This window comes from Vitis riparia, chromosome 4 (assembly GCF_004353265.1).
Source record: "Vitis riparia cultivar Riparia Gloire de Montpellier isolate 1030 chromosome 4, EGFV_Vit.rip_1.0, whole genome shotgun sequence".
Classification (NCBI taxonomy): domain Eukaryota; kingdom Viridiplantae; phylum Streptophyta; class Magnoliopsida; order Vitales; family Vitaceae; genus Vitis; species Vitis riparia.
The window spans coordinates 8,611,514-8,630,748 of record NC_048434.1 but is presented as its reverse complement, the minus strand read 5'-3'; the positions used below and the strand labels follow the sequence as shown (position 1 = coordinate 8,630,748).

The 19,235-nt window shown below is 35.3% G+C and overlaps 1 protein-coding gene across 1 annotated transcript; it reads right to left on the bottom strand.

The window, feature by feature from the left end:
• Positions 1 to 12,135: 12,135 nt before the first annotated feature.
• LOC117913209 (glutamate receptor 2.8-like) lies at positions 12,136 to 16,616 on the bottom strand. Its single transcript, XM_034828175.1, has 5 exons — positions 16,418 to 16,616; positions 13,954 to 15,269; positions 13,489 to 13,801; positions 12,810 to 13,207; positions 12,136 to 12,735 (listed from the first exon to the last, which is right to left on the bottom strand). Exons 1-5 carry the CDS (start codon positions 16,614 to 16,616, stop codon positions 12,136 to 12,138), a joined length of 2,826 nt encoding a protein of 941 aa, XP_034684066.1.
• Between the last annotated feature and the right edge of the window lie 2,619 nt (positions 16,617 to 19,235).

Here is a 19,235-nt window from a genome sequence, read left to right as displayed (position 1 = left end):
ATAATGGACAAGGAAAATGTGGTGGTACAGTTGGAAATTTGGACGAGAAAAAGGAAAAAAAAAGTATCAAGAGGGGTAAGCGAGATAAAAATAAGGATATGACCAAAATGAAATGCTACAACTATGGAAAGTTAGGCCACTTTGCTTGTGAGTGCACTAAGCTAAAGAAGGTATACCCAAATCCTAACACTCTTGTTTCATATGATTGTGCACATGTATAAGTTGCTTATTTTTTCTAGGTGGATTATAAACTCAATAGTAATAAAACATGTAATAAGGGATCGAGTGGGATTCATAGATTACAAAAGGATACCTATTGGAAGACATTATGCTACTCTAGGTAACGGATCAAGGAAAGATGTTTTAAGGGTTGGAACATCCCAACTCAAATTGTGCTTAAGACATACATTACTCCTTCATGATGGGTTATATGTACTTGATGTCCATTGTAATCTACTTAAGGAACATACCAACTCAAATTGTGCTTAAGGCATACATTACTCCTTCATGATGTATTATATGCACTTAATGTCCATTGTAATCTACTTAAGTAATAACACTACTTGAATTGGTATTTAAATTTCATTTTTTAGGTTAAAGGTTGAATTCTATTTGCATAAGGCCCTAGATGGACAAGGTTTTTTTTATTTAATAGTTTATTTATGTTAGATTTAGATTCTTCATCTACTTATGTGGCTTGTGATAATACTATTGATTCTTTGAATTGACGTGTTAGATTAGGACACATAAGTAAAGAAAGAATGACTAGACTACTAGCTAGAGAAGATCTTCTAGGGTCTCTCACCAATGTTAGCCTACCTATATGTGTTGGATAATTTTCTTTCTATTTTTTTCTTTCCATGTTTTTGCAGGAAAGTGGAGAAAATTTTGAGAAAAATATGTGTTTTTTTCCTTCTACTTAAAAGAGTTCTTCATATATGAGGAATGATTTCTGATAGGATTGTTTCTATCATTTGAAAATTTATAAAATTTTTGAAGCTATCTTGGCAATAAATTTTAATTGGATTATGCTTGAAATGGGATGATCTTTTTCGGCTTAATAAATAAATCTTTGGTCAAAAGAGGAGTGCGCTCTCTTCAATAGTTTTATTTTAAATATAAATGTTAGATATTTTAAATTGTCTATGGCAGTGTTATAACATGGGATTGTAGCATGGGGGCACTAAATTTGGACTAGGAATATGGGAATATAGTCAGTTATTCACATGAACTACTTCAGGTACTCCTGTTTTGCTCTTGATTTGAATTGGCAAGCTTGATTCCAAATGTTGTCTGAGGAAGTGTTTGCCCATTTGGATTCATTGGATCACCATATTTGGAAACTGGTGTTGCTTGGTCTCTGGAGAAAGCAAAATTACTCTATGTTTGGACTGAAAGGCTTGATGGACTCGGTAGGTAGTTTGTGGCTGGAGAGGCAGCCACCACATCCATGCCATTGATAACACTTCTATATCATATTTCACCATTTTCTAAAAGTATGGGAGCTGAGGTCCTTGTTATCAAAGCGGGTTGCCAAGGCTTTAATTTTTCTTTGCTCCAATTGTACTAAAACATCTCCATTTTCCTAGAGAAAAGTGGCCATGCATATGATGAGAGTTGTAGATGAAGCCATTCTAACAATAAGGAATAGGCCCCAAAAACTATCAAGTCTGATGTTGTCTAAAGAAAGATAGTTGTTGAGCTCTGGGCAACTCAAATTTTGCCCAAACCATGGTTGCTCAATTTTTTCCATTTGATCTCCCCTTATTACTACTCAAAAAGTGTTATTTCATAGCTTGTGATTAACTCTTTTAAACATTTTTGAGTAGTAGTTATCACCTTTTAACCCAATTAACATATTAAGGACCCTTGCAATCAATTCTAATCAAATTGTGTTAAGTTTTGGTTTTTGATAGCTTTTTGATCACCAAAGCAATCCGAGATTGAGGAGAGTTCTTTGGAATCCATGGCAAAGCAATGGAAAGCTCAGAAACATGAAGAACCAAAGCTTTGAAGTCCTTTGCCATAAGCAAATCCGGAATGCAAGGGGCAAAGATGTCCGAACAGGGCGTTCGGACAGGATGGCGGCGGAACATGGTCTGTGACAGGCTGTCGGAATGACGTAGGAAGGCTTGCTCACTTTAGTCAATGATCCGGACAACATATCCGGATAGAATATGCTATCGTCTAGGTGTGATGTTCACGAGTGCCGTGTGCTTCTCCCTGAGGGAGTCCGGATAGGGGAGCGCGTCACATGTCCTCTTGGGGAATCCGGATGGAGTTGAGCCGGATAGCCTTGCACGCTCCGTGTCATCAGGGGGAGGAGTCCCTACACCTTGCACACGCAGATGGTCCCCCTTGCGACATAGCTCCTTCCACCCGGGGGAATCAGGATGGAGTTGATCCGGATAGCCTGGTGACGCGGGATATCTCACATCCAGATGGGAGAGAAGGACGTTTCAACTTCTCCGGTCAGACATATCCGGATCCTTTGATAGCGCTTACTTGGAGAGTTTTTCTCTCAGTATACAATGCCGCGGTGTTCTCCTGAAGCTTCCTGATATTTCCGACCGACATCTTGAGATATTTTGCTTTAGATATTTGTTGTCTAAATCCCCAAACTCTCCTTGTAACCCACCTATCATAGGATTCCTTAGTCTTTAAGTAAGAACAAAGGGGTGAATAACCGGGGATGAATAGTTTTGTAATGGTGTAGAGAATATTATTATGTAATTAGTGGAAGGAAGAAATATATTTTTACAGAGCACTTGCTCTGTTTTTTCGACATATATTTGTTTTCTCGTTAGTTTTCTTTTGAGCCAAATAAGCTCTGTGGAAGTTTCCTCAGAGAATGAGTGGCTAGACTTTTAGTTCCTTGGAGTTAAGGTTGTCGGGAAAGGTTCCAAGTGCAAGAATTTATAGCTTTGTGGTTTCAGCCATTAATGAAGAGAAAGTGTGATCCTTTAATGATTTCTATGTTTTTAGTTAACTTAAAACACCTTCAACTCACTTGAGTGAACACTTGGTAAGGCAAGTAATCTCCATTCATGGAGATGCACTAGTTTACCTCTTGCGAGCTTTTGGGAAGTGACTTGAAGGTAGGATTTTCTAGAATTGCCAACACTTGGTAAGCATTTGGACTCCAAGGAGACATCCATTAGTTATCTCTTGCGAGCTTGAGAAGGGAAGTCCAAAGTTAAAGATCACCTTGAATGGCGAATGCTAGGTGAGAGGCACAAGCCATTGCAAGTTGCATCAGTGAGAGGGAATTAGAGTTGAAATCCATTTAAAGGATACATCTATACAACACCGGTTAGAGAATCGACTATATGTTAATTCTCTAATGCGAGAAAATGAACCAAATGACCGGAGCTCTGTTTTTGCATAAAAAACCTCCCTTGTGAACCTAAATCTCCAAGGAATGTTTTTTTTCATAAGTAATTTCCATTACTTTCTTTTTAGTTAGCTTTAAACAAAACCTCATTTAAACAAAGTTTGTGTTTTATTTCTTAAGCTAACCTTGAAATGAAAAAGCACCAATTTAACTTTGAATTGGTATCAGTTGTGAGTTGAAAACCCTTCCCAGTGAACGATCCTAGAGCCACTATGCTATATTAGCTAAAGCTATCCTAATGCATGGTGATATAGGTTATAAATTTTGTTGATCACTCCCTCAGTCAAGGAGCACCAGCTGGACATGAATCAGCTGAGACACCAATTGGGGACGAATCAAATGGCGCCGTTGCCGGGGAAGGTGCGAACTTCATAGTGATATTATTTCAGGGTACTTGTGGTTTTCATCACAAGTTTGGTGAGTTTTCTATCATTTTACTAACTCTTGTAGTTGTTTCTTTTACTTGTTTATATTATAGCATAGCTTTTAATTTAGTTTTAGTTAATCGAACTCTTTTTGGTAGTTTTGCTTTTGTTTTCCTCTATTTTTGTTTTTTTTTTCTTTGTTACAGTTGATACTAGTTGTGTATGCCAAAGTGGATACGAGATTGTGGAGAAAGGCTTGTCAAACTTGAAACACCTCATAACAAGGAGTTGGAAGTAATCTTGAACATCATGGAAACTACACCTGAGGATCAACATAGTCACCATGATCATCAGGACGATCCCAATGAATTCAGATAAATGAGGAACCGTATGCATCTACCTCATATGAGTGCACCATCATGTATAGTGCCCCCTACAAAGCAGCTAGTGATCTGACCCCATATTGTGCCACTTCTGCCAACTTTCCATGGAATGGAAAGTGAGAATCCCTATGCCCATATCAAGGAATTTGAAGACGTTTGTAATACATTCCGAGAGGGAGGAGCTTCTATCGACCTGATGAGGCTTAAATTATTTCCTTTTACTTTAAAGGATAAGGCCAAGATTTGGCTTAATTCTTTAAGGCCAAGGAGTATCCGTACTTGGACTGATTTACAAGCTGAATTCCTCAAGAAGTTTTTTCCTACTCATAGAACAAATAGCTTGAAAATGCAAATTTCAAACTTCTCAGCTAAAGAGAATGAGAAATTCTATGAGTGTTGGGAAAGATACATGGAAGTCATTAATGCTTGTCCTCACCATGGCTTTGATACATGGCTGTTGGTGAGTTATTTTTATGATGGGATGTCTTCCTCAATGAAGCAACTCCTCAAAACAATGTGTGGAGGGGATTTCATGAGTAAGAATCCTGAGGAAGCTATGGATTTCTTGAGTTATGTAGCTGAAGTCTCAAGGGGATGGGATGAATCGCACAGAGGAGAAGTGGGAAAGATGAAGTCTCAACCAAATGCTCTTCATGCTAAGGCTGGAATGTACACCTTGAATGAAGATGTTGATATGAAAGCAAAATTTGCAGCTATGACAAGAAGAGTGGAAGAGCTAGAACTGAAAAAGATGCATGAAGTGCAAGCTATTGCTGAAACACCAGTGCAAGTAAAGCCATGTTCGATTTGTCAATCTTATGAACACTTGGTGGAGGAGTGCCCTACAATTCCAGTTGCTAGAGAGATGTTTGGAGAACAAGCAAATGTCGTTGGACAATTCAAGCCCAATAGCAATGCTTCGTATGACAATACTTACAACTCAAGTTGGAGGAATCATCCAAATTTTTCATGGAATCCAAGAGCACCTCAGTACCAACAGCCGGCTCAACCATCTCAACCGTCCCAACAAGCTTCAAGTCTTGAACAAGCAATAGTGAATCTCAGCAAGGTTGTGGGAGATTTTGTTGGAGAACAAAAATCCATCAATTCTCAACTCAGTCAAAGAATTGACAGTGTAGAGAATACTTTGAATAAAAGGATTGATGGGATGCAAAATGACTTATCTCATAAGATAGATAATCTCCAATACTCAATCTCAAGACTCACTAATTTGACCCTACCATTACTTGATCATCTCTTTACTTTTTATTTCTACTTATTATATTCCATGTTTTGATGTCTTATATTTTAGGATTGGATGTATTACTGATGATACATCATATATGGACATCATTTTTTTTAAACTTGACATTTTTTTCTATTTCCTCTACTCACTAACTCTTTTGTTTTTTTTTTTAAACATGTGGTTTCTCCTATACGACCAAGACTCCATGTCACTCAGGAGGTACCATTTCCTCCCTATTTTTCAATCGTTTTTGTCACATTGAGGACAATGTTCAGCTTGGTTGGGGAGAGAGTTGAGGAAGTAAGTTTTGTTATTAATGCTAAGTTATTTTGGTAATTTAGTTGTTTTTGTTTAACTTTTAAATTTTTTAAAGTTTTTATTCTACTCTCCATGGTTATTAAGGAAATATTTTCAAACTAAAATGAGAGAAATTGAATTTTTGTTTTTCACTTGACTTAGATTTTGTATTATGCTTACTAAAGTTGATGAATTGTGAAAACTTCTATTCAATTCAACCTTAGTTCTTCCACTTTAATCTATTCACACATTGTGCACAATAGGTTCCGATTATAAGATGAAAAACTATTTCCCTCTTAACTTAGGAAAATTTTAGACTTGGTACCTTTGACCTCATTTAATAGTGTTGGGACACCTTATAAAAGGCCAATGAGCCTTTGAAAGAAAGAAAGAAAGAAAAATGTTTGCTTGCCTTGAAACCCGAGCAAGATCTGAGGGGTATATGGTGAAAATCTTTAAAGCTTGGTGCCCTAAGCCTTCATTGGTTGGGAGTCACCGACCTCAATGCTTGTTACAAGGGTGAATAGGTGGAGTTTAACATACTTTAGGTGCTTGGGTATTAAAATTCATTCTCAAAAGTCCGGGGTAAAATCCGAGGAGTTAGTGGTTGAAAGATCCTTAAAACTTGATGCCCTAAACCTTAATTGGTTGGGAGTCATCGATGGACCCCCGTTACATGGACAATTTAGAAAAGAATACCTTTAGCCTTGTACTCCTACAATGAAAAAAAATTGTGAACCAAGAGGTGCGTTCTTAGCCTATTGGAGGTTGATCAGCTTGCTAAGCTTTGAAAAAGAACTAGGTTGGGGGGAGAGATTAGTTCAACATACTATATTCGGAAGCTAATAAAGAACACTTAGATTTTTGTGGAAGAGTAAGGTTTGACCCTTTGGGAGTGGAAACTCTTTTAAAGCTTAAATTTGCATAATGCCTTCTCTTTAAGAATTGTGATTAGACAAGTTATTTGATAACTCTTGTTGAAGTTTGAGTTTTATTTCTTTAATGTTCCATGTGAGAGTTAGATCATCATGCCACTTGAAAATTGTTTTTTGATCAGCATGATGTTGTAAATTATAGTATTGTTTATTTTTATTTTTCTCTCCTTCATTGCTAAGGGACTAGCAATATGTCGGTTGGGGGGAGTGATTACTACTCAAAAAGTGCTATTTTATAGCTTATAATTAACTCTTTTAAACACTTTTGAGTAGTAGTTATTACCTTTTAACCCAATTAACATATTAAGGACCTTTGCAATCATTTTTAATCAAATTGTGTAAGTTTTGGTGTTTTTGTTAGTAATTTGATCACCAAAGCAATCCAAGATTGAGGAGAGTTGTTTGGAATCCATGGCAAAGCAATGGAAGGCTCAAAAACATGAAGAACTGAAGCTTTGAAGTCCTTTTCCATAAGTAAATCCGGAATGTAAGGAGGGGAAGCAAAGAGAAATCTAACATGAAGCATTCTAGATGACAGTCATGTCAGCCACTTTTGGAGCACTTCTTGGAGTTCAATTTATGCATGTTATATTTCGTTTCGAAGCTTAGGAAGTCAACAATCCAATGCTTCAAACGGTGCATGATTCGGAGTTGAAATGAAGGAGTTACAGCCATTGGAAGCCGATCACTCCAAGTTGAAGGCAAATTTCACACGGCTGCGAAATCAACCTTGGGCTGCGAAAATGGTGTCCTTTTGCTGCGAAATTTCGCAGCCCTCTTGCTGTGGAATTTCTCCTGAAGCTTCCCAATATTTGCGACCGACATTTAGAGATATTTTGCTTTAGATATTTGATGTCTAAATCCCCAAACTCTCCTTGTAACCCACCTATCATAGGATTCCTTAGTCTTTAAGTAAGAACAAAGGGGTGAATAACCTCTTATATATAGTTTGTAATTTTCTTTACACAGGAATCAAGAATCTCTCGGGAGCTTGTTCTCAGAGAGAACCTTTTGTAATAGTAAGAAATATATTTTATAGAGCACTTGCTCTGTTTTTGCTTCATATTTTTGTTTTCTCGTTATTTTTCTTTCTAGCCAATCAAACTCTGAGGATTTTTCCTCAGAGGATGAGAGGCTAGGCTCTTCGTCTCTTGGAGTGAAGAAAGTCGGGTAAGTTTCCTCATGCATAAATTGGAAGTTTTGTTGTTTTAGTTTTTAATGAAGAGAAAGTGTGACCCGTTAATGGTTTTTATCTTTTTAGTTAACTTAAAACGCCTTCAATTCACCTAGGCCAACACTTGATAAGGCAAGTGATCTCCATCCATTGAGATGTACTAGTTTATCTCTTGCGAGCCTTTGGGAGGTGGTTTGAAGGTAGGATTTTCTAGAATAGCCAACACTTGGTAAGCTTTTGGACTCCAAGGAGACATCCATTAGTTATCTCTTGCGAGCTTTTGACAGGTAATCCAAGGTTAAGGATCACCTTGAATGGAAAATGCTAGGTGAGAGGCATGAGCCATTGCAAGATGCATTAGTGAGAGGGAATTAGTGTTTGAACCTATTAAGGGGAAGCATCTGTACCACACCGGTTAGAGAATTAACTATATGTTAATTCTCTAATGCGAGGAAAAGAAACAAGTGATCGGAACTCCCTTTTTGTAAAAGGAACCTGAGCCTAGTGATCTGAAACTCCAAGAAACACTTTTCTTTGTAATTAAAATCAGTTACTATTATTTTTGGTTAGCTTAAAACCAACCTTTTCAAACAAGATTATGTTTTCTTTTAAAGCTAACCTTGAAATGAAAAGGCACCAATTTAGCTTTGAATTAATATCAATTGTGAAGTGAAAACCCATATGCTATGCTAGCTAAGGCTATCCTAGTACATGGTGTAATAGGTTATAAATTTTGTTGATTACTCCCTTCTGAGGACCACAATCAAGGAACACCAGCTGGACACGAATCAAATGGCACCACTGTCAAGGACCATTGAGAGGACATGAATCAACTGAGACACCAATTACGAACGTATCACATAAGCATATGCACAATGAAAACCCTAGTTGACATCATCATTAACTTGTAAAGTTCTTTAACTATTTGATCATTAGTTGCCAATGGATGAATGCACTCCGATAGGTCACAAGTGTGTCCACCTCCTGCAAGGCACTTGTCTGAGACGGTATGACTCCATTCCCATACTTGTTGTCCTCATAAATAAGCACAACTTCTCTCCATCCAAAGGACTGGACTATTGCCCTTATTGTCGGTACTTAAGTTGAGTCATATAGGGTAGCTTGGATAAAATATTGACTCTGAAGCAAAGAAAGAGATGGACTTGTTATAGAAAATGAAATGATGGGCACCCAAGCTTTGCTTCCAAGACCGATCATGAAGTTGGCCTGCGTCAATGATCTCAGCCTTATTGTGGCTTCCACTTCTTCATTTTGTAAGAGGTCTACAGTTGAGTTCAGGAGTAGGTAGGTTCAAACGATCAACAAGAATTTAAATGAATGAATAAATTTCTACTCTACTGTCAGTAATCAAACAAGGTACAAAACCTTGTTTATCAGATTTTTTAAATATACTAATAAAATATAATATGATATTATAATTTGAGAGGAAGACAACTCTTTTTTCTTCCAATCCATATAAGCCTCCTGATCTCTTCTATGTTGAGTAGAGTTTCCTTATTTAGGTTCTTACATGACATGATTCAGTGTTTCAAGAGCCTTTTGCTCTACAAGAATATATTGAACTTTGTGATGCCAAACCTCATAGTTATCGCCATTTAGTTTCTCATCCTTGTTTAATTCTGCTATGATGTTCCTAGTTGTAGTTGATATATTCAACTACTTAGAGATATTGCATAATTTTATTAATTAGTACTTTTTATGGATATTGATACTTTTACTTGCTTTAATCATCTTCTAATATGTAATAACCTTAAATTGCAATAGAAACGAAAGTTCACTATGTTCCCAATCAACTCCTATATACAATTTTAATTATTACAAGTTAGAGATAATCTATGCAAGTATTTCTAATTTTAGGCAAGGAATTACTTAAATTTCTTTTTAGCCTAAAACCTTTCACTCCATAAACAAATATTATACAACTTTCATGTATCAATAACATATACAAAAGAACTGAAGACATGCATGTAAATAAAAGACATACTCATTTATCAAACAATAAATATTCATGTCATATCTTGCATATAAGATATTTACATTTCATGTACAAAGCATAAAAAAGTAACATGTAGGAAAAGAACTAATCTTCACTCTTAAAACTAAAAGGAATAACAATATTAGGATTATGCTCAATGTCTTCTAGATGTTGTTTTGAATAACCAGTCTTTTATGAAAACAAAAAACATTTAGCCTAGTTGGTAGAGTACAAGACTCTTATACCTATGGTCAAGGGATCAAGCCTCTTCATGGGCAATCCCTCCTCCCTTTTTATTTTTTTCAATGAGTAACAAATACTCATATTTAAGACCCTCATTTTTTTTTTAAATCTCGTAATAAAAATGAGGGCATGATAGATACTTATAATACAAATGAGGGCATCAAAGCTCGAACTTGGGTCTTAAGTGAGCATAAGAGAAGTTCTAACCAACAAGAGTAATTCAACTTTGATGTTAATAAGCAGATTAAAACATATTTAACTTTTATGTATTATTATTACTTTAAAAAAAAATCCTAGAATAATATCCCACTTTATTTGTCTTGGAGAAGGGCTTTTCTAGAACAATTTTTTAATCTTGTAATAAAAAGAGCTCGAACTTGGGTCTCAAGTGAGCATAAGAGAAGTTCTAACCAACAAGAGTAATTCAACTTTGATGTTAATAAGTAGATTAAAACATATTTAACTTTTATGTATTATTATTACTTTTTTTAAAAAAAAAAAATTCCTAGAATAATATTCCACTTTATTTGTCTTGGAGAAGGGCTTTTCTAGAACCATAACCAATTTCCACTCATTTTTTTCCATTTTTTATTTTATTTATTTATTTATTTTTGTCCATTTCAATTGTGTCCAAAAGTTCCTGTGGTTGCATTTTGCACCTATTTTTTCTCCATATGGCTCTTATCATTTTCCTTTATTTATTTATTTATTTTATTATTATCTAGAACAGTATCCAAAATCATTTTTATCTTCTTTTTTTAAAAAAAAAAAAAATCAGGAATTATGTTTTTTTGGAACCACAACTAGAAAACATTGATTTCATATTATGTTCTTCTTCTTCTGAAACAAAGAAAACAAAATACAAAAAGACCAAAGGCCAAAAGACAACCTAATAGTGTTTTGATACCAATGATAAAAAATAAGGGTTCTGGGTTACCTTCTGAAATGCCCAAGAATTCCAATTGGTTGTTTAACTGACTAGTTTTCTAGCTTCAAGTCATGAATGAAACTACTAATATGAGAATCGTTCTTTTCTTATAGCGCAAGAGTCTTGACATTCATTTTTACAAAGAAAAAACAAGAATTACTTTAAGAGAAAAGGCGTTTTGTTTCTTTAGAATAATTGTTTCGTATTTCTTCACTTTTTGTTTTCAGAAAGAGAAAGAAGAGAAAATGTACTCTTTCTTTGTTTTGCAGGGAGAGAGAATTCTACCAGAGAGAGAGAGTGATTTTTTTTTAATAGTAGCAGTTCTGGGTAGTTTTAAAACTCTCATAAATTGCTTCCCTTATTTCTCCCATTTATTGGGTTGGGTCAGGTTAGCCATTTGGACACCTAAACCCAACTCCAAATATATATAAGATCTTGTGTGTGGGGAAGCAATGTCAACCATGTAGTGCAAGGACAATCTTTGTTTATTTATTTATATGCTGATAATGCACAGGAAGTTGAGCTGTTGCGTTAGGCAGCAATAAATTCGTGAATTTGAAGGAATTTAAGGCAATTATCAATGTGGGAAGGTTGAATTTGATTTTCATTTAAAAAGCCAAAAGAAAAAAAAGAGAGAAAAAAAGAAAAAGCATGTGCAAGTAATGGCTGAGTAATGGGTCATCTATTTCCTGAAGAAAATGTAGGAACCGTTCGCTGATATAGGTTTTAAAACAATGTTATGCGTCATATTTGCGATGGTTTGAAAACTGGACCCCCCTGTCCTAGTCCTACCATAAACCGGCAGGTACATTCAGTCCCACTTCGATCATCCTTTTCAATCCCATCTTGGATCAAACTGATCCGGCTGGCAAGCTTTTGGAAAATTCATTACAACAAATTTCTCCATTTTTGATAACGTTTTTAGCTAAGACGATATTTTTATGGTAAGAAATGGCTTTTTGCAATAACATTTTGTTTCACAACAAAACAATTTCTCAGTGATGAATTATTGTTCATAGCAAATAGATGGCATTTAACAATCATTTAACTGAAATGCCTATGGCTATAGCACAACTACATTTTTGTTTTTTTGTTTTTTTTTTTTCAAATTCATGGTTGTGGGTAATGGTGCCATCGGCATAAATAACACAGGAAAAACGAATTGACCGATCAGTCATTCAATTACAGGCGGTCTTGTTTGCTCGTGATTTACATTAGCAAGCTCATATTCAAACAATATATGTGGAGACATGGCCCAATTTGGACCAACTGGATCAGCATGTCCAGAAGAAGGTGTTCCTTGTTCTCCAAAGAAAGCAAAATTGCTGTGCGTTGGGAGCAAAAGGCTCGACGGACTTGGAGGGAAGTTGGTGTAGCTGCATCCATGGCTTTGACGCCGCTTGTCTTGAAGTTGATCACTTTTTCTAAAAGTATGGGACCTAAGATCTTTGTCGTCAAAGCGTGTCACCATGGCTTTAATTTTTCTCCATATGGAAGATGGGGAATTCAAGTTTATTAATGCAGCTCTATTTTCATAAAGGAATGTGGTGATGCATGTGATGAGAGCTACAAATGAAGCGATTCCAGCAATGAGGAATAGGCCCCAAAAGCTATTAAGGCCGATGCTGTCTGAAGAAACTGAGTTGGTGAGCTCTGGACAACTGGGTGTTTGCCCAAACCATGCCTTCTCAAATTGTAGCATTTTAGCTCCCTCGGTCACGTTTAAGACTTGCCTTGAAACATCAGCTACAAGAGGTGAACCCTTTGGAAACACCTGAAAAATGATCAAAAATAAGAAACCTCGGTATAAAATTTATACAAGTACGTGTGTTATGAGAGAGTACTTACAAATCCAAACCCATCAAACTTGTATGTTGGTCCAACTGCAGTGTATTTGGAGCAATATTTTGCAAGGAAAAGCTTAATGTAAGGGATTTCATCAAATGCGGCAGCAATTCTACCTTTTGAAAATAATTCATCCAGTACTTCTGTTGACTCATAGATTACAAGGTTGGACTCATCAAATTTCATTGATTCGATCAAGAATTCATGAACGAAAGAGGCATGTTGGCAACCTACACGCTCCCCCTTCTTTATGAGCTCATTTATATCGGTGATGGTTGGGTTGAGCTGTTGAACTGTCAACATTGAAGTCAAGCTGGCTGTGTAACTTTGAGTAAGAATCAGCACCACAAAAAGCCATATGATCACCACAAAGCGAGCCAAGTTGCTGACAATTCTCTCCTCTGTTGAACGAAATTTAAGAGTGAAAAGGAAAATCAACCCCAGAAAATCAATATAAAGTCAAATATATATAATTTCTTAAACATAAAAATTACCCTGAAATTTACTTGCATATTGTACGGAATGTCCATTTATTAATAGAAGTCGTAATCAACAAGCAAACAGGCCATACTAGAAGTTAGTTTCGAATGTGTTTGAGATGTGCTCAATATGCTTTGTATTTGAATATTACAAGAGTAGATAAGTTGCTGGATAAAATTCAAGGAGGTGGAAGAGAAATTACTCTGAGCAAACACCAATGTTGAGAATGAAAACCAGAAGATAGTGCCAACTTGATGTGAACGAGGCCCTCTGAAATCTTTATTTACTCGATGTTCAAGAACCCAAATCACAAAGCCAATGAATACAAAGAAACAAGAGGTTGTCACCCAAAGGTCCCAAGTAAGTGGCTTCAAGAAAACCCATGCATTTTTTCTTCTTCTATCTATGATGGGCACGATCATTGACACCCCAGATTCTGTGTACGGTAGTGTGAAGTCTACATACAAGGACCTGTTCGCTAGAATAGTAGTATCTCCCACCACAGCATCATACTTCTGTTCACAACAAACAATGGGGCCTTCTGTTATGCATTACGGGAAAATATGCTGCAGGTTTGGTTTTTATTTTGACAAACTTCATCATAATTGAAGCCAAACCTAGAGTTACCTCTATGTACCAGGAAAGGTAAAGAGTTCGATAAACTGACCTTGAGATATACTTGATATATCAAATCGTTGTAATCACCCGCTGGTTCACCATCAAGCGTCTGGAAGGGAATGTACTCATAAGGAACAGCATATGGTAATGCTGCCATCGCTGCATCGAAGACTGCAATGGAAAATCCAGTGACCTCCGTCGCGTTAGTGCTAGGATCTCGTGTCACCTTTACGAATTTACCAGAACCCTTGGTGACTGGTACTCCTATTCTCATCTTCCTCTCATTGGTTGGAAGGACCCAACCTTTAGGAACGGAGGGTGATTCTCCTGGCCATACGATTGTTCCTAGATTGGTCTTGGAAGTAGAATGTAACTTTCTTACAGTTCCATTCTCTGGTGTCCAAAATCCAACCCCTCTTTCCCCTTTGCCGATCACATTGACTACCTGAAAAGCTGATGAGCGTAGTTGCCTGTTAAAAATTTGAAAGTGTCCACTAAGGCCCTTAAATCTAGTACTTAATAGTGATTGGAGAAGATTTGGACCAATTTGGGAGACTCCTACAGTATCAAGATCAGTTGAATTTCTGGAAGTATTAGACTTTTGGAAGCTGAAGTTTGTTGCTCCAAGTTTTTCAACTGCCATGGCTAGCCCAGAAGCAGCATCATAAGCCCAGAGTCCAAAAATGTTCAGCTCAAAGCTTTCATTGGTTGGATATTCTTGTTGGATTTTCCTTTTCCATCTGATTTTAAAACTTTCAAGCTCTTTCGATCTTGGAACATGAGGCTTTACACCCAACACTCCTTGCATCGAATCAATGACCGAGTCATCCAAAGCACTCAAGATATCAGTTAATCCATCAGTTAGTATCCAAACAAAACCTTCTTCCATCATTCCAATCTCATACGCTCTGGTGAAAAGCCGTGGGCCTAGAGGTGTAAACATGTGTACAATGAAAACTCTGGTTGGCATTGTCATCAACTTGTAAAGCTCTTTGAGGATTTGATCATCGGTGGCTAATGGATGAATGACGCTCCTGTAGGAGATACGGGTGTCAATCTCTTGCAAGGCATCAGTAAGATATGGTATAACTCCATTTCCGTACTCGTTGTCCGAGTAAATGAGCACAACTTGTCTCCACCCAAAGGCTTGGACGATTGCCCTTATAGCTGGTACTTGAGCTGAGTCATTCAGTGTGGCTCGGACAAAATATCGACTCCAGAGCGAAGAAAGAGAAGGACTAGTTGCAGAAAATGAAATGATGGGCACATGAGCCTTGTCTCCGAGACCAATCACAAAGTTGGCCTGCATGGAGGATGCTGGTCCTATGATGGCTTGAACTTCCTCATTTTGTAATAAATCTAGAGCTGAATTTCACAATAATTAAAATTTAATGATTCTAAAGTTTCATTCAATTTCTACCATATTATCAGCAATCAAACAAGGTATGTACAAAAAGGAAAAATACATCCCTTTGGTCCCATGAATTCTAGATCAATTCGTGAAAACATTATCAATCTTCTTGTTATAACAGAAAGGTGGATTATATATGTTAGAGATTTTCTTGTATATACCTTCCATTCTACATCTCATTATTTCTTAATACCATATGTCATACGCGTCATTTTTGCTAACTTCCCATGCTTCTCTAAAATTGTCACAAAATTACTGTTGACTTTTAAACCAAGAAGGAAATTAAATTTATGGAGACTCTTTGCGTCTTTGAACCATCGTGTGGTTAACAAAGAAACGTCTTCCTAGTCAAGAAAAGAAATGTTGCTTAGTTGAAAACACGGGGTAATTTTGACTAGAGTTTTTGCCGTCTTTGATGGGCATGCTAATGTCGTTTGATCAATTTGAACACTCTTTTTCCTCAACAACTTCTCTCATATTTATCATTCCCAATCTGCACCAGTTTCTGTTTTAATTTACAATTATATTTATCAAACAATAACTCCCATCAGCTAAAGTTAAAGAGAGAAATTAATTGGTCTACAAATCAATTTACTTAATGTGAAAATTTTGAATTAATTCTAATCTGGGTGGATGCTTCTGGATTTCTTTCACTGTTCAATTCAGTGCTGCATTTCAGGGATTGTGTTGCTTAAAGGAGGTTTTCTGCCATGTAACTTTCTATGGTTGACGACAATATGGTTGTCCTTGTCATACTATATATCAAAAACAACACTATTCACAATAATTCCATAATAACATTCTAATTAAATAGGAAAATTTTCATGGACATGTTTAGTAATTACTAGTCATAAAGTGGTAAGAAATTATAAGTTCTCCTGTTATTATTTTTCTGAAAAATTGAATATAAATACACCAAGTAATCAAGTTGAATATGGTAAGAAATTATAGTGATGTAGGATGCTTTAAAATAACTTCATGGATAATGGGTTCTCTATGTATTTTCAAGTCATATTTTAAGATAATGTAATTTTTACTTCCATATGTCTCTATAATGCAATTGTTTTCTAAATGTATCCTAAGTTTCATGAAACGAGAGTACCTGCTGCAGCTGCACCCACAACATCTCTTTTGGAATCTCTGATTTCCAGAACCAGCCTAGTCTTGTAGTGCCCATGAGAGGCATAGAAGTCTGAGAGCGCCATGGAGATGCAGCTCAAGCCCATCTTCCCCAGCCATGTATCCATGTCAAGAACCACTCCCACTTTAACTGGTATTGTTGTATTCCGTGACATGACCATCTCCGTGAAGAAAATCCATAAAGACAGACAGCAGAAGAGACATAAAGGGAGTTGGGTAAGGTTGTTTCTCATTCTGAAGTTTTATGGGAGGCTTTGGGACTCATAATGTTTTGGTAGAGTACAGATTTTATTTATGGAATTTAGAATTTGAAAAGTAGGAATCAGCAGCATCCAAGAAAGGCCACACTACAACGTAAGCAACAAGGCCCCAAGTAGTCTGTGGTGAATAGAAAGGAATACTTCTGGAGTACACCGTGGATGCATGGAACTATTATGCTCCTTGGGATGACAGAAAGTCACTCCTATTTTCCCACTCCAATTTGTTTTTATCATTTAGGTTTTTTAAAAAATAAATGGAATCATAATAAAATAATCATAAATATATCACATCTAAATCAAAATAATAATGCTACAATAAGTATAGAGTAAGTCACAATATTTTTAATGAATCTCTCAATATATTCTCCTTAGTGGACCAAACTAATTTGACTAGGCATAAAATTTTGAATTAAATAAGAAATAACAAATAAGAGTGCGGATGCTCTTCAAAATAAGCACATATGTGAACTAATTTTGAGTGTAGGCCAAATGGCAGCATTATGATATAACAAAGGTGAGAGAACGGAATTGAGTTGGTAGAGCAAAGAGGAAAAAATTCATTGGATATATATTTTTATTTTTATTTTTAAAAATAGAAACTTTTCATATAAAAATAGAATATTTTATATATATATATATATATATATATATATATATATATATATATATATATATATATATATATTTAATTTATGTTTTTAAAGCTGACTTCCATAAATTTTAGAATTTGAGACGACAAAATTTATTATACCTCAAATTTTAAACAAATTTTAAAATCGTTACTTTTTATCTTTAACAATCCCCTCAACCATGCATTTGAAGCTTCCACATAAGCTCTAGCATGTTTTTCAACCACTCAAATGAAATAGTTGAGCTCGAATTTCCCAGAAGAATCCGATAGTCTCTAAGATCAAATCAACCTTAGTTTTTTTTGTCAATCTTAGATCCAGGGATCTTTATCTCATTAAAGAGTCTGATCATATGTACTATATGATCTCTAACGAGGGTTCCTTTTGTCATCATAGTGTTCATCATAGTCCTTAAAACAACTTGTCTAGTTAACTTATCCTTGTCACCAAAGACCTCTTGTAGACTCAAGAGAATATTATATAGTCGTGGCATGAGACATATGTTAAAATTACAACATATGTTATCCAAGAACCCAAGTATGATACACTTGGCCTTTTGATCTACCTTATGTAATTTATGATAAACACCCCTCGCTTCCTATGAGGATTATTCATTAGGGGTATTTAGAGAAAATTCCTAAGTTACCTATTTTTACTCTTATGTGAGAACCATGTTTAAATTTCTTTTTCAATTCACATAGTTAGGCTTGACCAATTTATTACTTGTAAGAATGAAAGTGATTAAATTATATGACATGATTGTTAAACATGCATTCATAATTAAGAATTCACCGTAAAGTAAACTAGATGAATTTAGCAAAATGCAGAACTCTTAGGACTACATGCATGCCTTTTGTAAGGTATGCTAGTATCACAAGAATCAAACCAATATATATTGGGTAGGTCATGATCTTATTATTGGGTAAAGACCCTCTCAAATTGATCTTTTTGCACTACTACAAAAATTGAAATTAATGACGCTTTATTTTATGACGCTTTCTAAAAGCGTCATTATTGAGGGTATACAATGACGCTTATAAGAAGTGTCATAGTTGTATTATTTATCTTGATACTTATTATAAGTGTCATTATTTGATGTCATCTTTTTCCTTATAACTGTGTATATAATGACGCTTATAAGAAGCATCATAGTTTTATTATTTACCTTGATACTTATTATAAGCATCATTATTTGATGGGTATGTAATGACGCTCCTAATAAGTGTCATAGTTGTATTGACTTTTAAAATTTTTGTTTTTAAGTTAACTTATACAAATTTTGATATTAGAATTTTATTCTATAAATTAATTATGGTAAATTGACATTAATATTAATGACATAAAGTTGCTACATTAAGGTTTTTTTTTAAAAAAAAATGGATATAAATAAAATAAAATCCTAATAAATTATTTTTTTATTATTTTATATTAATTTTTTTATAGTTTGTATCAATACAATCTATTAAGCTCATTCTATTAAATTAGTTTTTTTTTAAATATCAATATTCAAATTAAACCAACATCAAACTAAAATATCAAATAATTAAACAATATAAATTCATTATGAGTTCAATATATAAAAATTATTATTGAAAGATGAAATAAAGAATACTATTTTTAATTTATTGAAAAGGACATGCATGGTATTTTAGAATTTGTTATAAAGTCTCCATTGAAAACCCTATCTTTTGGAAGACAAGAAAGAAGGGAGAGAGCCATCGTTTTTAGTGAGAAAGAAGAGAAGAGAGAAAAACGCAAGTTTTTCTCATCCAGATTTCATCAAAGGTCCGATCCCACTTCGTCTGTGGTCCGATTGAGCTGAAATTTGGAGGAGAGTTTCGTGACTCATTTATCTTCAATCTGAACGGTGAAGATCGGATTTGGAGTTTCG